We start from the raw sequence: 21371 nt of genomic DNA on the forward strand, positions 1-21371 counted from the left end.
CTGCTCCTGTTGCAGAATGATTTTCTACAATTTTAAGTTTCTTTTCAAAAGACTCTGTATGGAATCTGTGTGATAACCCTGTTACAAGCAGCATGTCTTGAGGCCTCATTGGAGAGGTGTAAAGCAGTGGCAGCAGTTTGCAGTGTCCTATGCAAGCACGGCGTAGGACTTTGTATTGAGACACTGTAAAGTGATGACATCTCTTCAGCTCCATTAGATAAGGCCTGTTGAGGACAGGGGGAAGGTCACACAGCTGTGTGTGTATTCTGGGAATGCTCTGACGTGGGCCCTGGCAAAGGAGGCAGAACACTGCAGGGTGAAGTGCACCACATGTTACTGAAGAGTAGTGTAAATCATGGAAGGGAACATCACTGATAGACACCCCTAAGCTGTCTGTAACTGTAAGATCATAAGTAGACAGGGTTCAGACCAAAAAAAAAATCTCCTTAACATGTTCAGTGTTGCTCTCCCTTCTGCTTAAGGGATGCTGGCTCTGGCTGCATCATTTTATGCTTTCCAAGCTTTTAATGGTCAATACTTCTCATGCACCTGCATGGAGAAGGATTTATGTGGAGAGACAAATATGTAACGGTGACCATTTAAATCTTGGCAGATGAAATAAGTGTCAAATACCCCTGCTATTTGGTGACTACCTGATGACTATGGTGACCTCACATTTAAAAAGTTTCTTCCAAAGAGCAAAATGACACGTGGTAGAGATTATGAAATACTTACTGTGGCTAGAAGCTGTAATTTCGGGTTTTTTTTGCATCTTCTGTAGTAATTCTGAGAAGGTAACAATTACAGGTCAGTTGCAAGGATGAAAGAATTGAGGTCTAGGAGTGTAAACGCATTCATCTGGTCTTTGTGCTAGAATAAATTCAGGGCTGTTTCAGGAGCAGATTGGATCTGTAGCCTGGTTACAGCATATTTTATGCTAATACGTATGTTTTGTATCTTTGTAATATTATTTCTATGTAGTATAGTATTTCTAGTTGTGTGACATTCTACTTTTGAATCCTTAAAATATCTCCTGTTGTTATGAAAACTTTTGGAAGGTCTGATTGGAAAGCAATTAGGTCTTAGAAGTCCATTTGTAGTAAGATTGTTTCCTTGTTTAATGGTGACTCTTGAATAATGGTTAACTATGTTCCTTAGATACAGAGGAAGAGTGGGCTGAAAAAAAGGTTTAAATATTTTTGTTCAGAAAATTCTTTGGTGATTACTTTTCTGCTCAGGGACCCATCACTGAATTTGCTGACTGCCTTTTTTTTCCTCCCTTTCTGATGCCAGTATAGAGTAAAGCTGTTTGTTACCCACAGCTTACCTCCTAAACTTAGGAGTCTTTGTGTGTGAGTAAAATAGTAATGAAGAAGCATTGACTTGAAGCCAAAGTGAATACACATGCTCCTGCCGTTCTTTTTAAACTTCCTAAGCTTATGAAGCCAGCTTTTCTGATAAAAGTATATGTATTGTTCCTGCTAGCTTAGCAAGTGTGTGCCCTTTTGATATAAGCAAAATAGCATAGTCAACTACCATCTTCTGCTTTGAAAGCATTTCCCTTTTTTTCTAAGAGAGGTCTATGGTATTTTCATTTTTTTTTAAATTGCTTTGCTTTTTACCCCTGATTAATTATAGAAGAAGTAAGCAGCAGTCTTAATTATCTTCATTGAAAAAGTAATTTTGCAAACTAGGCCAGTAAACTGTGTGAAATCAACCTCTGCAGAAGGAAACAAAAACAGAAGGACTGATCATATTCTTCTGAATAGAGCTATTTTGTGCTTTCTCTAAACAAGCTGGAAGTGCAGAAGACTCAGTGCTTTGGAGTAAATGTACCCAGCTCCACAAGAGCATGACAGATTGTCAGGGAAGGCCAGGGGAGAAGAAATTGTACTATTCACCCTACATTGGCTAGTTTTTACAGCTAGGCCAGGAAGAGTTGTGGGAGTTGGCTGTTTTGGTTTCTTGTTTGCTTTTTGTAGCTGGCATTCTACATTGCTAATTGTGGGTATGCTAATAATCAAGAAAAATGTTAAGCTGTTAAATCATATCTAGACTAGTGAAGTATTATTTTAACAGATTTATTTAGAGATGTAATTGTAGTTCTGTGATACATGAAGTTTGCAATGGCTGGCCTGTAGTCTCTATGGCATTTTGATACTGTATTCAGCTCTTGTTACACCAAGGTTCAAATGTTTTGCTTGAATAAATTGACTCCAATTTTATTAGCTAAAAATACTGAAATGAAACTTGCACTTACAGGGTTGTAGCTTGTCTTTTATTATTATGTTTTGTTTTTATTATTATGTTTTATTATTATGTATTTTTTTTATTATGTAAAAATGAAGTCTGGGCACAAATTGTGTTATTTGGCTCACCAGTTACTGAAGTTCTTGTATTAATACTGCTTCTTCTGTTTCACTGATACTATGAAAGGGTAAAGATGTCCCAGGCAGTTTCTTTTTGTAAAAACCATGGCTATTTGAGTGAATTGATATAGGGGAGTAATTTTTAAAGCTAGGTTATATTGAAATGTAGCAAAGCAACAATAGAAAAGAAATCTTGTTACTTCAAGAAGAATTGTTCATTGTTTAGGAATTGAGAAAAGAGAAAAAGGGAAAGGAGAATACTGGAGGAATTAAGGCGAGTTGCATAAAAATTAAAAGAAAATAATTCCATTTTAAATGGAGCTCACTTTCTCAGAATATCCAGCTAGGGGTTAGACACAGTTAGAAACTGGGATATGGAAGCTGATGGTTGCTTTTTGATCCTTTTTTACCTGGCACAAGTGAAAGCTGGAACAAATAGGGTGCTGTTCTAACTGAGACTGTGCACAAAAAGGCTTTGGTTGTCCATAGCTGTGACCATCCCACTCCTCCTCAGATTGCTTAATATGCAGGAGTCCAAGTGGATATAGACCAGCATCTCTGATATTTCTTGTATCCTACATAGTAGGATATTCCCACACAGTGCAGTTGAGGACTGCATGCTAGAAGGGAAGGACTTGGGAGAGCCCTGGGCAAGCAAACCCATACACACATGGAGTTCTTTAAAAAGGCTGAGCTGGAATGCCTGTCAGATCCCAGAGGTATTTCACCAAGAATGAGGAGATGATCCATTCCTGCAAGTAGATTTTTGCACACAGAATTTCATTTGGGTGTTGGAGGGAATGAGGTAGAGGACATAAATAACATTTACAAACTAACCTAAACCACCACCTTATTTTCACATAAGTCAGCACACAAAATTTTTAATGACCAAGATAATTCCTACCTGTGACCGAGTCAAAGCGGCACCTTAGAATGGAAGTTGGTTTTATTATATTACTGATTTCCTGTGCCACAGCCTTCCCACTGATTTGGTTACTTTAATTCCTGGTGTGTTGGTGGAGGGGAGGTGGGGGAAGCAGTTGTGGGACACAATGGGCTCTTACTTCAAAACCTGAGATGTGTAAAACTCAATGTCTTTTTTTTTTCTATAATCAGTTCCAAATGAGTGCTTACAGGGACAACTCGGAACTAGCTTGGTTGAACAAATTGATTTCTCATGCTTGAGAAAGTAAAGTTAAACATCCTTGGGAAGCCTAGAAATTTAAATTTTGAGAACTAGACTTTTTATAAAGGGCTTTTGATTTATTAGATTTAGAGCAAGACTGTTGAAATCACCTTGAGGAGCAGAATTATTTATGGCAGCTGCTTACAGTACCAGTGTAATGCCACTTTCGCATGTTTTTAATTTTGTTCCTTCACATGGTCTGTGCTGTGTTAATGATCACCTTGTCATGCTGCCAGTGGAAAACAGTTTTATAAATAATTCCCACTGGTAAGATGAAAGTGTTAACAGAAATACTTCAGTGAAGGTCTTGATTAACTTACACACTTGGCTTGATCACAGTGAAGCTTAGACTTACAATATCTTGTTACCAGAACTAATAAAATCCATTCATTTTTTCATGTACTGTGTTAATTACCCTTTTACTTTCCCTCATGGGCAGACACACAGAGGCTGATTTCTTGTTTGTGTTGAAGACTATAGTTACACTTTTAGACTTTTCCTTGCTCTACTTACAAGTTCCTACCCAAACAAAACTAACCTTCCCTAATTCCAGAATCCATAATAGTAGTAGTAGACCTTCAAGACTATAGATTGTTATACTTAGGTGATCTGTTTAACTTATCTTTACTGTAAACAGCTGAAGAAAGATCTTTTAAATTTTTTGTATTTTCTCATATTTAACTTAAAGCTTGCTGTCTTTATGTGCATGCATTAAGTAGCACAACTAAAAACTGAATTTCCAGAATATCTTTCTTCTTTAATTAAAATTCCCCAAATGTAAATATTCTGGTCAATTGCCATTTTGCAATAGAGAATACTAACATACCATATTCCATCACCACCACCTCTGAGAAACATCAGGAAAAAAGGCATGTACCATGTTCTCTGAAGCTTAATAACAATAGGATCACAGAAGCTGTGTTAATGAAGGGCCTTTTAGAAAAGATATTCACAATACTAGTTTTCATCCCCTAAAATAAACTCCTTGGAAGTTGGACTAGATGATCTCCAGAGGTCTCTTCCATGAGGATTCTGTGAAAGCAATATGTGTTGGATAGATCAGTTTAATTAGGCAAGATCATACTCAGGTGGGCAATTGTATTTAAGGTTATATATCAAAATACAGATTATTTGGTACTTTGGAGTCAGTGACCTCATGCTCCCCTAAAGCAAGGTCAGGCAGACCTTGGAATTCAAATACAGTGAGTATAGGGAGAGTCTAGGGATAAAATTATCTCCAGGTGAAGTAGTTCTTGCATATACACAAATTGAATTATTTTCTAGGCTGGTCGGTAGAACTCAGCAGTGGATCCATTTCAAATTCACAGGAGTAGAGGCAATACAGGCAGCCTTTGCTTGTTAGCTGCCTCTTTTTTTGTAATGAGGTTTTAGTGGGGTTTTTGGTTGTTGTTTTTTTGTTTGTTTGGGGCTGTTTATTTGTTTGTTTTTGTTTTGTGGGGTTGTTTTTATTTGTTTGTTTGTTTGGTTGGTTGGTTGGTTTGTTTTTAGTGTGGTCATCTGTGTGCCACTGTGAAAGGTTGTCACAGGATAGAGGCAAATTCTCCAAATTAGGGGTTTTACTTAATTCTCACAATTTGTGGTTAAGGCTTACCTAGTGTCATCCATGACAAGGTGAAGTGGAATTTTGTGTTTCCTGAAGGAAACTCATTTGAAATATACACATGGAAAAATAAGATGTTAAAGACAGAAGGAGTCTTTATGTTAAAGACACATGCTACAGTCACAGTGTGGACTATAACTTAAAATGGCATTACTAAGTAAAAAAGGTAAAAAGGTCCTTTGAGCTGTGAAGTGAAGGAAGCTTAGTTTGGTGGTTTTTTTCATGGATTTGTTTTGCAGGTAGGTGGATTTTCTCATGTCTGATGACTCAAGTTTCATCCTTTCAATAGGCATGACAGCAGCAGGGTCTCTTTTCTTTACCCAGCTGGCTATTTCATAGAAACAAGACTTAATTTCAGTTTCAGATTCCCATGTCCTTTTTTGTCAAACTGGATTGAAACTGGCTCACAAGTTGTGGCGGGAAGCACATAAACAGAAGTATGCCTCCCAATATCCTTATTTTCTTTAAAAAAGGGGGGAAAGTCCCTTTGATGTTGTTTATTCTTTCAGATTACCAGTCTGATTGAATAAAATATGCTAGAGCTGTTATTCTTTCCTGTGAACTGAGTGCTCCTTTCCTCTCTGCCTGCCTCTCATTTCATCCTCCATGGTTCTTTCACCTTTTCAACAGATCTTGAATTGATCTGTGTAAACTTCCAGCCTTCTGCTTTTCTGTTTCATTTGTCTCTTTGTAATTTGCTTTGTAAATTTAATTGTGTGAACTGAATATCTTTATAAGGAGGGTTGATGGGTTGAGAGTTGCCTAACACTCCTGGTGTTTCAACTACTCATGTTAATCTTTACTAGTTGGTACTGAGATTTTTCTATACTGCATTTTTTGTAAACTTTTATTATTTGGGTTTTGTTACTGTAGACAAGATTCTACACATGAAATTAGGAGGAAATATTATATTTATGCAGGCTGTGAAAAAGATTGAAGGCCTTTTCTTAGAATGCTGTTACACATATATGCTTTGGATATGCAGGATATTTATGGTAAAATATGTAAAAATTTGACTGAGAAATATAAATATAAAATCATATTTATATATATATATATATATATATATATATATATACACACTCAATAGAAATTGAAAGGAGCCTAAAAGCTAAAACCTGTGAAGATTTTTTGTATTCACAAAGCAGCTTAAATTCTCTGCTCCTGAAATACTTACCTGCATTCCAAGCAGGGCTACTGAGGATGTTCTGTGCCTGGAACACTGCCCCAGGATTCTGCAGCCATGGCTGTAGGTAGCTCTGGTCCAGACTGTTTACATACTTGAAATTATGAAAGTATAGATTTCCTTTTCTTTTTGGGCCTTGGCAAATTATACATATAGGTTGCCATCTTCCTTCTTCAGCCTTCCCCCACACCAAGAGTATTTGGAAGATTGCAAGGTCAGGTATACAAATGTTAGGAAATTCAACTTTAATTCAGCCTTGTAATGCTGCATGTATGAAGAAGCAAGGTTAAGTTACACTATCACTTCACCGACTGGGTTTTTTAATAGAAGTTCTTTTATAGTTCAGTAGACAGTGCAGGTTTACTCTGATGGTAAATCAGGAACATACAGTGTAGGAAACTGTCATCTCAAACAGCACTACTGCTTTAGCTGCAAGTTGGATGTGATAGAGAGTAAGACCAGGATCACAAGAAGGGACATGCCAAAGTCATTTAGTTTTGCCCTTGTGATTTTGCATTCTGTCACTGCTTCTCCCAGAGAGCTATTTGGTGCAGGTAAGCAAGTCATACCAAGCAGAGTTTAGAAAGGAGGTCACCATGCTGAATGCTTAGCTGGATATCTTGCAGGCATGATTTGCAGGAGTTCAGAGTACACACAGCTGAAGCCAGAGGGGAGTGCCTTTTGAACATTAAAGCACTGGGGTGCTGACTCCTCAGTGAAACACGTCATAATGTCTCATATCAGACATCTAACACCAGTTAAGATTTTTTAATCTGCATGACTGTCTGAATAGATAGTGCCATTCCTTCTTTCTGTGCAAATCATCATAAGTGATTTATGAAGCACTCCATATCACGATAAATGACTGAGAGCCCCAGGTTACTTAGCCATTCTGTCTTCCATGCCTATTTATAATATTTTGGAATATTTTGAATAAGAAAGGTTCAAAGCCATGTACTAAATGTGTAGAGAATAGAAAGAGAGATTTCTTCCCTGTGATGGGGAAGTCCCTAGTGTTGCATAGTTCATGTCTGCATTACTATGTGAAACACAAATGTTTTAAATGTTTGTCATGTGCAGGAAGCACTTCCATTCAGCACACTGGGGTGAGCACTCAACACTTAGTTCCCTCTCAGTTGAAGAGGCACAAACCAATTCCTCAAAGAACTTTGAAGGAAATGGAAAAGACAAATGTAAAATCTGTATTAGACAAATATATTGGCATCTATGCTGGATTTTCTATCAAAGAACTCTGGTTACTGACTGAATACTATTTATCAGTCAGAGTTTGTGTATATATTTACACTTTATGCAAAACCAAGCAGTTCCCGCTCCTTACGTAAATTTACTTGGACAAAGTCCTTCAAGTAATTCACATAAACCATGTTACAATTTCCTGATCCACCTGAGCATGCCAAGGCCCCTGGAATGCCATGTCTGCTGAAGATGCAGATGAAGTTGCAGGGAGCCACCCCACTGATATCTGAGATGGAGATGTACTATCCAAATCCCTTGGAACTTGCTAGAGGATGCCCTGATGACAGCTAGAAGTTTCCTAGCAAATCTTGAGCCAGCTGTTAACACATTTACAGTACAGCTGTATGGAAATGCCAGAGCCTGAGGTATTTCAGTCAGAGAGATACAAGTAAGTCATGCGACTTCCAGAGAGGTGTACACCTGCCCATGTTAATAGAAGTGTCCTGGGTTACTGAAGTGGAAGTCACCTAGGTGGCAAGAATTGTGTGAAGGAAAAAGGGTGTGAAACACTCCTTAGGATTTCTTTAATGTGAACATCATGCTGGGAAGAAACAAAGTCCCAATTCTAGAAGTGCCTCAGCCACAATAGGGTGGTTAGGATCAGCATGTCTTTATTGTGAATCAAAGCTTGTGGCAGTAGTATGAGGAACATGTGTGTGTAATCTCATTTCAGAGTATTTCTGAAAGAAAGGGCAAAACCCAATATGCTCTCAAGTGAAATTACTGGTGCATCATTTTCCCATTGAAATGAGCCAGTGGCTCTGTCATAGAGTGAAAATGCTCTTGAAAAAAATCTTTGGAGATAGATATTTTCCACTCAGGATTGAGTCTTGGGGCTGTTTACCTGTTACACACCTGCAGGGGAAGTTCTCCTTAGATCACTGCCCCTAAGTGACCTGTAATCACTGAGTTGTTGAATAGGATAAACAGCACCTGCCTGTCTGTATGACTGCAGCTCAATAGTCTGGCTGACTTTTTTTGTTGGAATGTCAGAAAACTTACAACGGATCCCACTATACTGCATTGAAAGCAATTTGCAAGTAGGCTTTGGAAGGTGTTTTGATCTTGACAGAAAAAAAGCAAGAAAATTCTCTTGGTTGTTTGTACTTAGCACCTGCAGTGTGAATGTTTTGTGGTCCTGGTAGCTTCTCACATTACAGACCGTTTGCAAATTTAGTTGTATTTTCATAGCATTGTATATCTGTGTCCATATATCAGGAAAAAGATAAAAATAATGTGAGCTGTTCTTAACACACATTTCATCCCTTAGATGACATCTGAATAAGAACAAACAATCTGGACTATATTGGAAGCTTTTCATGTAAGGGTGGCTGGGCTTTTTTCATCAGGCATTCATATAGTGAATGGGGTTTTGCTCTTTGAGTGTATTCTCTTACATGGTGAGGAAATGGGTTTAGAAAATTGGCCAGTAAAGAAGCTGAGACTGTATTATGGACATATTTTCCATAAATTATTATACAAAAGATTTATGGCACTTTCTGTAAAAGCAATTTTATGGCCACTTCTTTTTGAATGTCACCCTCTAGTAACAAGTGATATGAAACAAAGATTAAATATAAACCATCCAAAAAACAGTGTCCCTCCCATAGCATGTTATACAAGGTATCAGAAGTGATGCAAAGACTGAGTTTCGGAGTTTTCCAAGTTGGTTTTTTTTTGCTATTCTGTCCAAAAATACCTTTCTTCAAGAAGTCACACATACACTTGAATCAGATGTGTTGTATGTAGTAAGTCTGCAAGTGTCTTCTCTCTCAGAGCCACAGTTTGCAGCAGGAATCTGCCTTGTTCTACTCTTCAGAGAGAACTGCTGGAAGAAGGATGAGAAATACCAATGTAAACTAATATTTAGGAGAAAGTGTAGAACAAGATCAAAACATATTGTAACCTAAGAGGTCTTGAAAATCAGAACATTTTTCAGTGATGTAAAATTACTCTTAAATTCCAGTAATACAAAAGTGCAGTTTCCTTAAAAGTTGTCATCAGCTGCATCTAGAACGATGGTTATAGCACCAAAAAAGTTTAATGTTGTATCAATACTCATATATAAATAAATAGCATTTTTATGCTTGTTTTTGTGTCTTGCAAAAAATTCACCAAGACACACTTAATAATTCATATGAATTGGCTTAATTAAAGAAGAAGGAGAAAGAACTTTTGCATTGAGACTTGTAATTGTCTTAGCAAGATTTACTGGTGTGTCTGGAACTCATTAAAATCAGAGGCTTTTGCAGGGGGAACTTTGTATTACTTCTTTTTGAAGAATTAGACTATATAGAAAATTTGTAAGCATTGTGATTTTTTACTTTGTATTCCTAAATTTATGTCAACACCTTACAAGTTGTTGCCAGCCCACATATACATCATTAGGTCATCACATGGATGAAGGAACTGTTTGCTTTCTAGAATACAATGCCACTAATTAAAGTTGAAAGTGAATGGACTGAATTAGAATCAGCTCATCCATCAGAGACTGGCTACTGATTATTTACTGACAGTGCTTCATTTAGCTCTATTAATTACTCAGTGGCACTGTTATGTAAAGGTCATGCTTGAAAAATTAAGAAAGAATACATGAAAAATTATTTTATGCACTCAGTGCTGGAGTCTGGAATTGGTAAATGTTAAACAGAGTGTTCATGTGAAAAATCTATTAAATGTGTTTTCTCTTATCAGCGTTTTAATTGTGAGTGAGTAAACAGGACAGCAGCTTACAGATCTTGATAGGCTCCTCATGCAGGCTGTGATGGTCATGGCTGTGGCTCCATAGCAATAAAGGAAAGTTTGCCTTTCTATTACTGTTTTTAAAATAGCTTTTTCTGTTTGCTTGTTCATTTATTTGTTTGTTGTTCTTTTTCTTTCTATCATTCTGTCTGAATTATATGGGTTTACAGGTATTTCAGGGAAAATAATTTTTTTGTAGTTTTTTGTACTCGTTACCCATTTTTTCCTTATTCCTTTATCCTTTAAATAATGAGCCTCTTACCATTATTCCCCAGATGTCACTCTAAAATTCCATCTATGATGCAGAAGTAAATGTGTCTCCTGTGTTCCTACAGCAGAGCTGTAACACACAGCTCATTCACATTCAGTAACCTTTATCAGTGCTAAGCAAAAACTTCTGTATAGTTGGTACATGCCAGTAACAAGTCTTCAGTTATACATTTAAATCTAGTCATTGATATTAGTTTTGAAACGGTATTTACTTTCATTTTTTCCCAATAAATACATAATTTGAGTTTAAAAACCCCATATGTTCTCATTGGCAGTGTTTTAAAATTTAGCTGAAGAATATTTTTGCCTAATAAAAAAGAAAATCTCTGTGTTCTGTGGGTTTAGGCAGAGGATACTGTCTTTTTGCTGTTTAAATTAGAACACAGCTTGGAGGGGGGAGGCTCTGCAGAAGTGGTAATGTAAGAGGTAAAGTCCAAATGCTCATTTCCTCTGGCAGATCTGTGAGCTGTGGTTGTTTTGTAATAAAACCCTTCGTGTAAAGGAGCATGGCTCACATGGGAAAATCTTACATATACATACATACATATATATTTAAAAAGGAAAAATAACGTAGTTACTGAGTTGAAAAATACTGTTCACTTCACATTCCAAAAAAGGGCTTGAAAAGATGATGAATATGCATGTGCTCTTTTGCTCAAGAAGGGACTTTAATTTTGTGCTCAGTCCTGAGCTGTAAGTTTCCATGCTAATCTGACATGTTATTAACTTAGATCTGTTTATAATCAAAGTCAAAGCTGAGAGCAGCATCACCGCTGCTCTGCTCAGAGACTGCAGCTATTAAGAAATTAGTTTTGATTAGTTTGTTTTGTAATGGTGTTGTGTTTTGACATCGTGTTGCGTGATGTCAGGAAGGGCCTCTTTTTAAAGCCATCCTGAAAAAGCAAGGCTGTAAAACAGACTCAGGCAGGGAAATGGAAAACACATGAAGCAGTTGTACGTCATCTAGGGAATGGTATTTCTCGAGAGGATAGAAATGATCTAATTGCCTTTGATTTTATGAAATACTATGAAAAGGAATCTGCTTATATATTAGATTTTACATAAATGGTCATTTTAAAAAGTGGAAAGTTTGATGTTTGTAACTTAAATTGACACTGTGCAATTGCAAGAGCCATCTGCCAACCATCCAGATGCAACAGTTACCATTTATGCTTTTTTTTCCTTTTTTTTTTTTTTTTTCCTCTGTTGGTTTGTTTTTTGTATATTTTTTTTTTCTTCTCAGTTGTCTTATTTTAATCCTAGTGCCCAGAATAGTGATGACACTCTAACATTATTGTGGAGACTGGGTGGGTATGAACACCGTACCCACACCATACTTTGATTCTGCCCTTCTGTTTTTCCTGTGGCAGGACACCTATGCATTGTCTTGCTGTGCAGTTGCACAATTCCTGCCTACCTCAAAGCAGAACCTATTTCAACATAGGAAATGCATTTTCTCACCTCACTTTATTTACCAGCTCTTTTAACTCTTGGGTTGGGCCAATGAGATTTTTTTCTTTTTTAAATTTGAAGGCTTTTTAAACTTTATAAAGTCTAGGCATACATAAACACAGCATTTTAAGTAAAAAATTTATCTGCAGCACTGCCTCACTCAGCTCTTAGATTTCATATGCTGAAAATAGAACAAACTTGATTATTACTGAACACCAAAAGGTAGACAGTCTTTATACAACAAAGAAGTGATTAGTGATTGGGTGAAATTTTCCACTTGTAAATCTAATATTACAGGTATTAGTGACTGTGATGCTGAATCTGCCATCATTTGGATGAGAACCTGATATGTAGCTTGATGTTCATCATCTTTGACAGTGATGAATCAGAAAACATGAGATAAATCCCCAGTTTTGCCAAGCAATCATTCAGTGATCTTTGTTGCTTTAGATGTCCATGCTTTGCCTCTGAAGTAAGAATACTACCTCATTTTACCAGGGTGTCACAAGGTACAATATTGATAGTGATATATTAATATTTATAACTTGATGGGCAGCACTTTATGCAAGAAAGTAAAAAATATTTTACCAGTTCCGATGGTAGTGGTCTATCTAAAATACTTTCTGTAATTTTAGTTGGAGAACTTACCCTGTTTATTTTCCTTGAAAACATCATTACTGTTGGTTCCTTGTGAGATTTTCTCTCTGAGCTGTTACATGAAGCTTCCTTGCAGGTTCACTTCTCTTTCTGTTTGTCCTGAACACAGTTTGTCTTTACAAAAATTGCATTGCTCTTTGATCTAGAATGAACTTCAGTTAACAATCTGTAGTACAAAAATTACAAAATGCTTTTTTTGGCAAGGAATATGTTCTGCTTTTCTCCTTTCCTATATTTTATCATGGTTGTCCTTAAAATCTGTGTATATGCTCTTAATGCATCCTTTCAGTTCCCCATAATATCACCAAGGCTTTAACAGAGAGCAACTGTATAGTTGCAGGACACGTAATAGGCTACTAGAAGAAATATTTACATCTGGCATGATCAAAGCTTTTGGACTATATGAATGTGTATGTGGGAGGTCTAATTTTTTTGTGGGTGGATTCACAAAGACCAAAACACTGCAGTACTTAACCCCTTTCCCTTTATGAAAATTCAATTCCTCAAAATGAAAAAAGTATGTAGTACCTGATTCTTATCTTTATTTTTCATTTCGATGAGTAGTATTAAGTATTCTGCTTGTAACTACTTGTTTTAAGTCATAGAGAATTTTTTTAATATTTCAACCCCTGTAGTGGTTTATTTAGTAAGATGCTTATCTTGTTCATGGTGTTTTTGCAAGTTGGAACATACGTACATTTTCAAATTTTAAAAACTCGTATTTTTAACACAGTTTTGATAGTCTGTAGAGCTGCTATGGAAGGAGTTCTGCTGTATTTTCAGTTTATAGCACTAGCCACATCTTCAGGTTTGGTTTTTGCAGGTTTAGTTCCTCTGGCAGTAATCAGCTGTGGGCCCTGGCTATTTGAATTTTTTTTAATTCAGTTACTTTAAATAGTTACATGACGAAAGGCTATTAGCACTCAGTCATTTAAATGATCTCAGCATTTTGTTTGCTAGGCTGTGATGGGGATGTTTGGGATCATAGCTGACCTGGGCTAACAGCTTGCTGAACGGGGAGGTCTCGCTCTCCCTTTGGCTTCTTTCCTTCCTCCTGCTGTCCTGTGATCTTCCCTTCCCCAGCCCCCAGCTACACCAATTCTGACTGCAGGGTAACCAGCTCGGCTTGCCAGCCAAGCAGAAGAGCTGTGTGCCAAACGCCTATTGTGCTGTTCTGAGCCTTAATTTACCAGGTGATCAGCACAGCACCCGAGCTGGCTCCCAGGTAAGCAGCAGGGCCTGCAGGGCTGTGGTCAAAGGGGAGCCACACCCTCTTTGCCCCTGGTGAACTTGTATCTTGCTCAGAGCAAACACAGCATCATATGTAATACGTGGCTTCTGGAAAATCAGCCCTGCTTTAGCAGGCAGATGATGATGTGAGGAGCGCTTCTTGTCAACAGTGAGGACTGTACATTTCTTTTGAGAAGACACACATCTTCTGTGGGCCTCTTCAAAGATTCTGTGCATCCTTACAGTATCCCTGGCAGTTACTTTTAGACCTGGGGGGGCTTATCAAAGCAATAGAACATTTTCCCCTGTGAAAGTGTTTTTTACCTATTAAATCATGGGTACCTATGTAACTTTTCTTGCTGTTACCTACTGGCATTACTTCAGCACTCCAAGCTTAGGAGAGTTAATCTACCTTTTTTGGATATATGTTATCTCTCTTCATTATCCTTGTGGCATTGATAGTCCACAAATCCGATCCTGAACTATTCTAGCATCAAATTTGTGTAAACTGGTATCAGTTAATATCAAGGTGTTCTGTAAGTAAGAGAAGCTGAGGGAGCATTTCAGAAATCATGGAGCCATTCCTGATACTCTGCAGGAGTGGGATGGAATGAGCATGTGGAAGTGAAAATTCTTCATCTGCCAGACATTGGTATGTTGTTGAGTCTCTGTGAACACCTAAAGTACCAAGATGCTGCTATGCTAGCTTCTCTAACACAAACCAAGGTAGGCAGGCTCTTACCCAGACTTTGAAACCCAAAGTTTTAGTGTTATCAAAGTGATGTGACTTGTTTTTGTCTGGTCTCAACACCAGAACTGACACAAGTTTTGTTGTGAACTGCATTTGCAGTTCACAAAAAAGTGGTCAGTGTTTTCAGGATCTTCATGTTTTTTCCTGGGTGCTACACATCCTTTGCATGTTTTCCCTGTATTTTCTTCTCTTTTTTAGTTTGAGGAAAAAAAACCACCACAGCAGCAAAAAAAGACTTGCCATTTCCTTTGTTGCAACTTGTAGGATACTCTACAAGACTGCTGTACTCTGACCACAAAACTGCCTTTTCTTATGTGTCATGCTGTTGAAAAACTGCTAGCAAGCAAGTTTAGTCTAAGCAGAACCTCAGCATTAATTGTTTTGTTACCTCCTTGTAGTTTTCAGCATGGTCACCTAATACCACAGTTAGAGGCCCTGATCTATTTCTTGATACATTTCTTAGCAGTTCAGTGTTCTCATTCACAAACAGAGCATCACTGTATGTATTTATACTTAAGGAGACTAAATGTTTAAAAAGCCTCAGAACTGGCAGTGCTATCTATAATTGGTCCTCCAAAGCAACAGCTAACTTAGCAATGGGAAGTACCATGTTTGGTTTTTCACTCCCAGCATCACCTAATTTGCTAAATATTCAAATACAAATAAAATGATGTAAGGAGGTGGCCTTATATAAATACTTATAATTGTAGGCATTCATGTAGGAATCATCATAAAACTCAAAAATATCATCAGAACTCAAAAGAGTTTAAAATCCTGCATTTTGTAAGCATTCATAACCAGGATGTTTGTTTCAGGCTCAGAACGTCACACTCCATTTTAATTTCTGTTCTTTCAGCTCTGAAGATTGCCAGTATTTCTGAGGTCCCTATGGCACTTGAAAGAACCTGTTTCCTGCCTAAGCAAAACAAAATAGACAACCATTGTGTCCATTATTTAGAGTATGAGACTGGTACCAAATAGGGCACAGCAACAGGGAAAGCAAGGGTTCAAAAAAAAAAAAAAAAAAACCAAGCAAAAAAACACACATCCCACAGCAGAAAAAAAACAAATACAAAACCCCATCAAATTTTTGGAAATGAAAGTCAGCAAAAAGAATACCTAAAAACCCCAATACTTCAAATAAATGGGATGGAAATGCTGCACTACACCACTTGTCAAGCACTCCCTCACGGCAAAAGCTCACAGGTGTCCTGATATTGTGATAATTCCTGACATGAAGAAAACAGATTTGATCATTTGATTTTACTGTCTAGCAGAGACAAACTGTGTGTGTAACATTATTAGTGTCATGAAGAGATTGACTGCCTGCCTTCCTGTTGCTTGTTCAAGGAGATTTCCATTTACCCTCATCTAACTCCAAGATAAAGAAGGGACCATCTGTTCTTTCTCCTTCACTCCCTTCCCTGTTATGGTCCTTTGTCCTCATCATCTCAAATACTAATTCATTCTCCCCCATATCCTGAGTACATTGCCTGCTCTGTCAAGTGCATGTACTCATCTTTCCGTCGGTCTCTTATGCCCTTAGATATTCCCTTATTCCTTGGCATGTGTATTTGCCAATATATTTCACTTCCAGGAGAAATTCTTAAATACAGTCACACACAAAACGTAAGGTGTGCCTTCCATATCTCAATGGATTCTTACCAAGTAATTCTGACTCTGCTGTGTTGTCTGCTCCCATATTACAGCCTTCAAGAATGGCATGTTCTTATGTACCACTACTTAGACCATTCAGTGAACATTTTTCAGTTTGCTGGTGACTATGGACATTAATTACTTGTATCAAAATCCTTTTTACAGTAATAGGGATTTTAAAGATCCACTAGCTCTGCTCTTCTGGTCCTCTTCCTGCACCCCTTTTAAATTTTTTTTGTTTTTTTAATTGTGTTAAAGTTACAAGTGGAGAAACTCCTACGTGTGGACACAAGGGACTTGTAGCATTTTTATATATTCTGTTCTCAAAGGCAGGCCTAGGACCCAGTGAGTTAAATCAGCATCTCCCCAAATGAGAGCAGTGAGGAAGTTCAGGGAAGAAATACAGTGTGGATGATAGCTTTGTGTATGGCTCTGGCATGATGCCAAAACCTGTATAAATATAGTTCTGTGATGGGGTCATAAACAGTGTCTGCCTTTCCCTTCTCAAACATCTTTTCTAAGCCTGTCTTCATGCCTGATCTCTCTTACATGTGTGTGTATGTGTATCTTATATATAAAGAGGCTACACACCAAATAATTACTCGTTTTATATCCCAGCCTTTAAAAATGTATCATGTGTTGTAGGTTTTGATTTCCAGTGAAAAATGTTACATGAGATCTAAGGCATAGCTGTTGTTTAGAAAAAATAGTCTCCATGTAATAGTGACAGGACTGTCTGGAGATGTTTCTAACAGACATATCCATATATTTAAACTCAGATTAATAAATGTCCCTACATGGGCAGGATAAAAAAAAAAATAAGCCTCAGCATTTTCAGTTGCTTCATGTGTTATTCTGGAATTGAGAGAAGGCCCCAAGTGGCACAGAAGTAAACATCCATCTAATTTATTTGCAGTATAATTTATCATTCTGCATGTGTTTGTGCAAGTTGGGCATCTGTTTTCAAGAAATCATTTTTGTGGTGATTTTATTTGAAAATGTTTGCGGTCTTGCTCTGTATTCTTACACTTATTTTCTCTCAACAGAGTTTGCACTTAGGGTAGTGAATGCTCCAATGGCCTTGGATTTAGCCTTTGGCATAGTGTGTGAGCTGCTCCAGCAATGGGGGGAGATCCATGCTGGTGTCCCAATCCTGCTGGAGTGGCTTTTGGGAGACAGCGACCTGCAAAGAGATGGGGAGACTTCTGCCCTGGTAATTTTAACAAGCAGTTGCTATTGCATGTTAGAAGCACTACAGTTCTGCAGCCTTGTGGTAGAAATAGGATGAAATGTCTCATCTCATGAAACCTGATAAATGCTACTGCAGTACTAACTGATGTACAGTCTTCTAAGAAATTCACATGGATATTATTTAAAATTAAAGGAGTTTTATGTCTGTTTCCTGGTAGTACCAGCATAAAATCCAAGAGATCAATAAGCAAACATTGAAATAAACCAAGAGTTGTTTCACACGGCACTGTCGACTGAAACATTTTGAGGCTGTAATGTAATTACATTCAGTATTATTGCAGATGATGGCTTCCCTTGAATTTAAACTGCTGTTGGGGGTGCCAGGCCCATCTGGGCATTGAAGACCAGTGTTCTGCCAATGCTGGCTTTCCCAGAGATGACTTTATGCTGTCATCCATGTGCCTGGTTCTGCAGAGCACATGAAACAGCCTTGCTTACACCAGTCATTGACTTCAGGATTGTCTCTGCAAAGATAAGCTTTGCCACACTGGTTATGTAAAAGCTATTACTGTATAATACACCATGTTCTTTTTGTCTTGAAAAGACAGCAAAAGTCAAAATAATGCTGGAAGGTAAACTGGAAGGAGCAGGAGCAGCTACATCTTTTGTTGGCAGTCAATATGACCATGAAATATATCATGACTCTTAAGTCTGTAGTTTAGGTGTGCATTTCTGATGTGTCACTGACTGATACAGTTTTCATTTAATGCAGTCAAAAAGCTCCATGATATAGCAAATCACCACACTGCTTACAGAGGTCTTTGTGAAATATAATACTGTTTCATAGGGGAAGGCAAGCACATGTTAAGGATTAGGGCTTCTATTTACTTCCAGTATTTCCCAAGACTTGTGCCATAACTACCTGATTTTTGAAGATAAAATTTCTTTGGCAAAGTAGGAACCTTTTTACTCTGTCTTCCTAAACCTTTAAAAAAGGCATATGAGTGTTTACCTTGGTTTTTTTTTTTTTTTTATATAAAAAACTGTTGTATGACAGCCTCTGTTGCCATCATTTCTATGTATATCCTTTTTCATATCTTTTATTATCTTTCATTATTGTTGTTATCAAACCACAAGTCATTTTCTAATCACTGTTGGTTTTTTTTTTTGTTAAGGAAGAAGATGATTCCCTGTTTGATAAAGGGGAAGTGAATTTTTGGGCAGAGACGCTGACTCATGTGAGACAACTTAGTAAGCACCTTTTACATCTTATATCAGTGACTCATCTCACCTTACCAGACCATGGGGAACTTAATCGTCTGTCAAGAATAGCACTGGACCAAGCCCAGTGCACTGAACACCTTCTTGGAACTCTACCTCTGGTTCCAGAGTTCTCCAGAACTCCAGAATTCACAAGATTGACTATTCAAAAGGAGAGAATATCAGTCTGTCTTAAAATATTAAATCTGCTGAAGCCTGATGACACTTGCAAAAATGAAAATGTGGAAAATCTGTAAATTACTAAAACTTCATCCTCAGGGAGCTGCACACATTACTGGATGGGCAGGGAGACTGAATTCCATCAGTGTTCAAGGAATCTGGGATTGCTGTGGTGACTTCAGGAAACCTGCACTGCTTTCAGTATTCAGGCTAGAACTACAATTTTTGTATTGATTAATTGTCCATTGATTTTTTTTTTTATGAGATGTGCAGTGGGAGACTTTTCCTTTTAAATGCATTTGCTAATTTCATTCAGCTGAGCATTGTTTATTACAGCTACTGTAGGAAGTAAAGCAGCTAAACCTAGTATTTTCCATTCATCCAGGTGCAGGCCACCTGTAGTTCTGTTATGTTTTGTCCCACATTTTTACCTCCTATATCTTAATGCCAAGAAAAAGTTGGGGTTTTTTGTCTCCTTTCAAGATATAGCATGTTAATTATTAAATTAATATGCTCTTTTAAAAAAATATTTAAGCATTTATAATAGAAAAACAAACTGTGACTTCTTTGTTTATGGCAATTTTTAGAGTACATTGTAAATTTTACTGCGTTTTCCTCTGGAGGAAGACAAAGATTAGTTAAGATTTGTGCATCACTCTTTTTCAAATCAAATAACTACTTTCATAAAATGGCTCTAAAATGCAGACTTGCTGTGTTCAAAACAAAGCAGCTGCTCCATTGCAAACGAAACAGTTTCATCTTTACTTCAAACACCTTGCTGGAAATGAGGTCCTGCCGAGGAGTGTGAGGAGCTCCTGTGTTTTTGTTTCCCTGTGCTGCAGCCCTCGCCTTTGGGAGATGCTCTCCCCAGGTGGGGCAGCTGCAGGGACTCTCCTGAGTGCTCCGGGGTCTTGCCGTGTCTAAAACACAAGAAAGCTTGTTGCTCACTGAATGTTGTTTATTTTCTGCGAATTGGAATTGGGTTTCGATATGAAAATGAGACATCAAAAATAAACGCTGATGTGCAAAGTTTGTGTTACGGTCCCATAGCCAAGGGCTGAGACACGGATGCGCGGCCCTGTACGCCGTGGTTTCGGTGTCCTTGGAAGAAGAACACGTCCGGTGCACGCCTGGTTGCTTTCAGCCTCTGCAGCTGCTGGTGTCCGAGCGCAGGTTAGCCCCAAATCTCGGTGAGCCCCGGTAACGCCCGGCGCTCGGCCCGCGGCCCGGCCGCCACCGCAGCTGCGCCGCGCGGCCGCCAGGTGGCGCCACAGCACCGCCCGCCGCGCACGGGCCGGGACCGCGCTCCCGCCGGGACGGGATGGGACCGGGATCCCGCCGGGACGGGATGGGACCGGGACCGGGATCCCGCGCCCGGAGTGCCGCCATCGGGCTCAGCCGGGGCTGGGCAAGGCTTGGGCGGCGCTGCTCGCAGGGCTGGGTGCTGCGGTGCCCCATAGCCGATGGCGGTCGGCTCTCTCGAGTTTAAATAGACTCTGCTCTAAATAGAGCTCAGCTGCCGAGTTGGGTCCAGTGGACATCTCAACACTGCACAAAGGCACCACTTTAAAAACCCCAAACAAGCAGAACTTAGGAATAAAAGTTTAGTATTTGCTCTAAGTTTCCAGGATTCAGGGGTTACTTGTGTAAGAAGTAATTTATAGTGAAACTTGAGGCTTCAGTAGGCAAAAGAGAAATGTTGGAATCTGAAATGATGTTTCACAGAATGCCCGCTCTCCAACTTAACGAGCCATGCTGTGAGTTAGGCTAAAAATTAATTTGTATCATCTGGTTTGAGCTCCTGGGGATAGAATAGTCCAGACTGTGTCTGGAAGCTACCCTTTAAAAATACTCAAGACCTGTACAATTAATTAACAGCTGCTGATTTTGCCACATATTTCTATCATTTCTGAACTAGTGTGGCAAAACCTTTCTGTAGTAGGAGGCAAAAAAACTTTGTATGTATCAAAATCACTGTAAAGTTCGAGACTTTGTTCATATCAGTGGGTAGCATAAGACTATCTAGTAACATTGATTTCTTTTTTAATTGGGTAGAATTTAAAACGCCTATGCATATATATTTGATACTGGCAAATCGATAAATGCAGACAGCACAGTAACCCACAGTAGACCCACGGTGACCGTAAAACTTGGTGAAGCCTTGAGGACTTGGTTAATCAGTTACCAAACAGCTTGAAAACTCAGTCTTCCTTATTGTGTTTTTAAGATGGAACTGGAACCTCTGTCATCCCGCCTGAGTTTATGAGAGAGCAAATAAGAATTATATCAGTGCACATACATTTCACCACACGGTGCTGATGATGGGTTACTGTGTAACTACACCATGAAGAACCTTTAGACCC

General features: G+C 38.4%; 1 protein-coding gene across 4 annotated transcripts in view; it reads left to right on the plus strand.

Moving 5' to 3' along the window:
- THADA (THADA armadillo repeat containing) overlaps positions 1–19638 on the plus strand; it is a 150116-nt gene extending 130478 nt beyond the window's left edge. For all 4 annotated transcript variants that reach the window (XM_079333023.1, XM_079333024.1, XM_079333025.1 and 1 more), the window contains exons 37-38: positions 17424–17590; positions 18744–19638. In XM_079333023.1, coding sequence (XP_079189149.1) covers positions 17424–17590; positions 18744–19085 — 509 coding nt within the window. In that variant the 3' untranslated portion in view covers positions 19086–19638. The remainder of the gene's footprint in view (positions 1–17423; positions 17591–18743) is intronic.
- Positions 19639–21371: the final 1733 nt, after the last annotated feature.

The sequence above is a fragment of the Erithacus rubecula genome (genome assembly GCF_903797595.1).
Source record: "Erithacus rubecula genome assembly, chromosome: 2".
Taxonomy (NCBI): Eukaryota; Metazoa; Chordata; class Aves; order Passeriformes; family Muscicapidae; genus Erithacus; species Erithacus rubecula.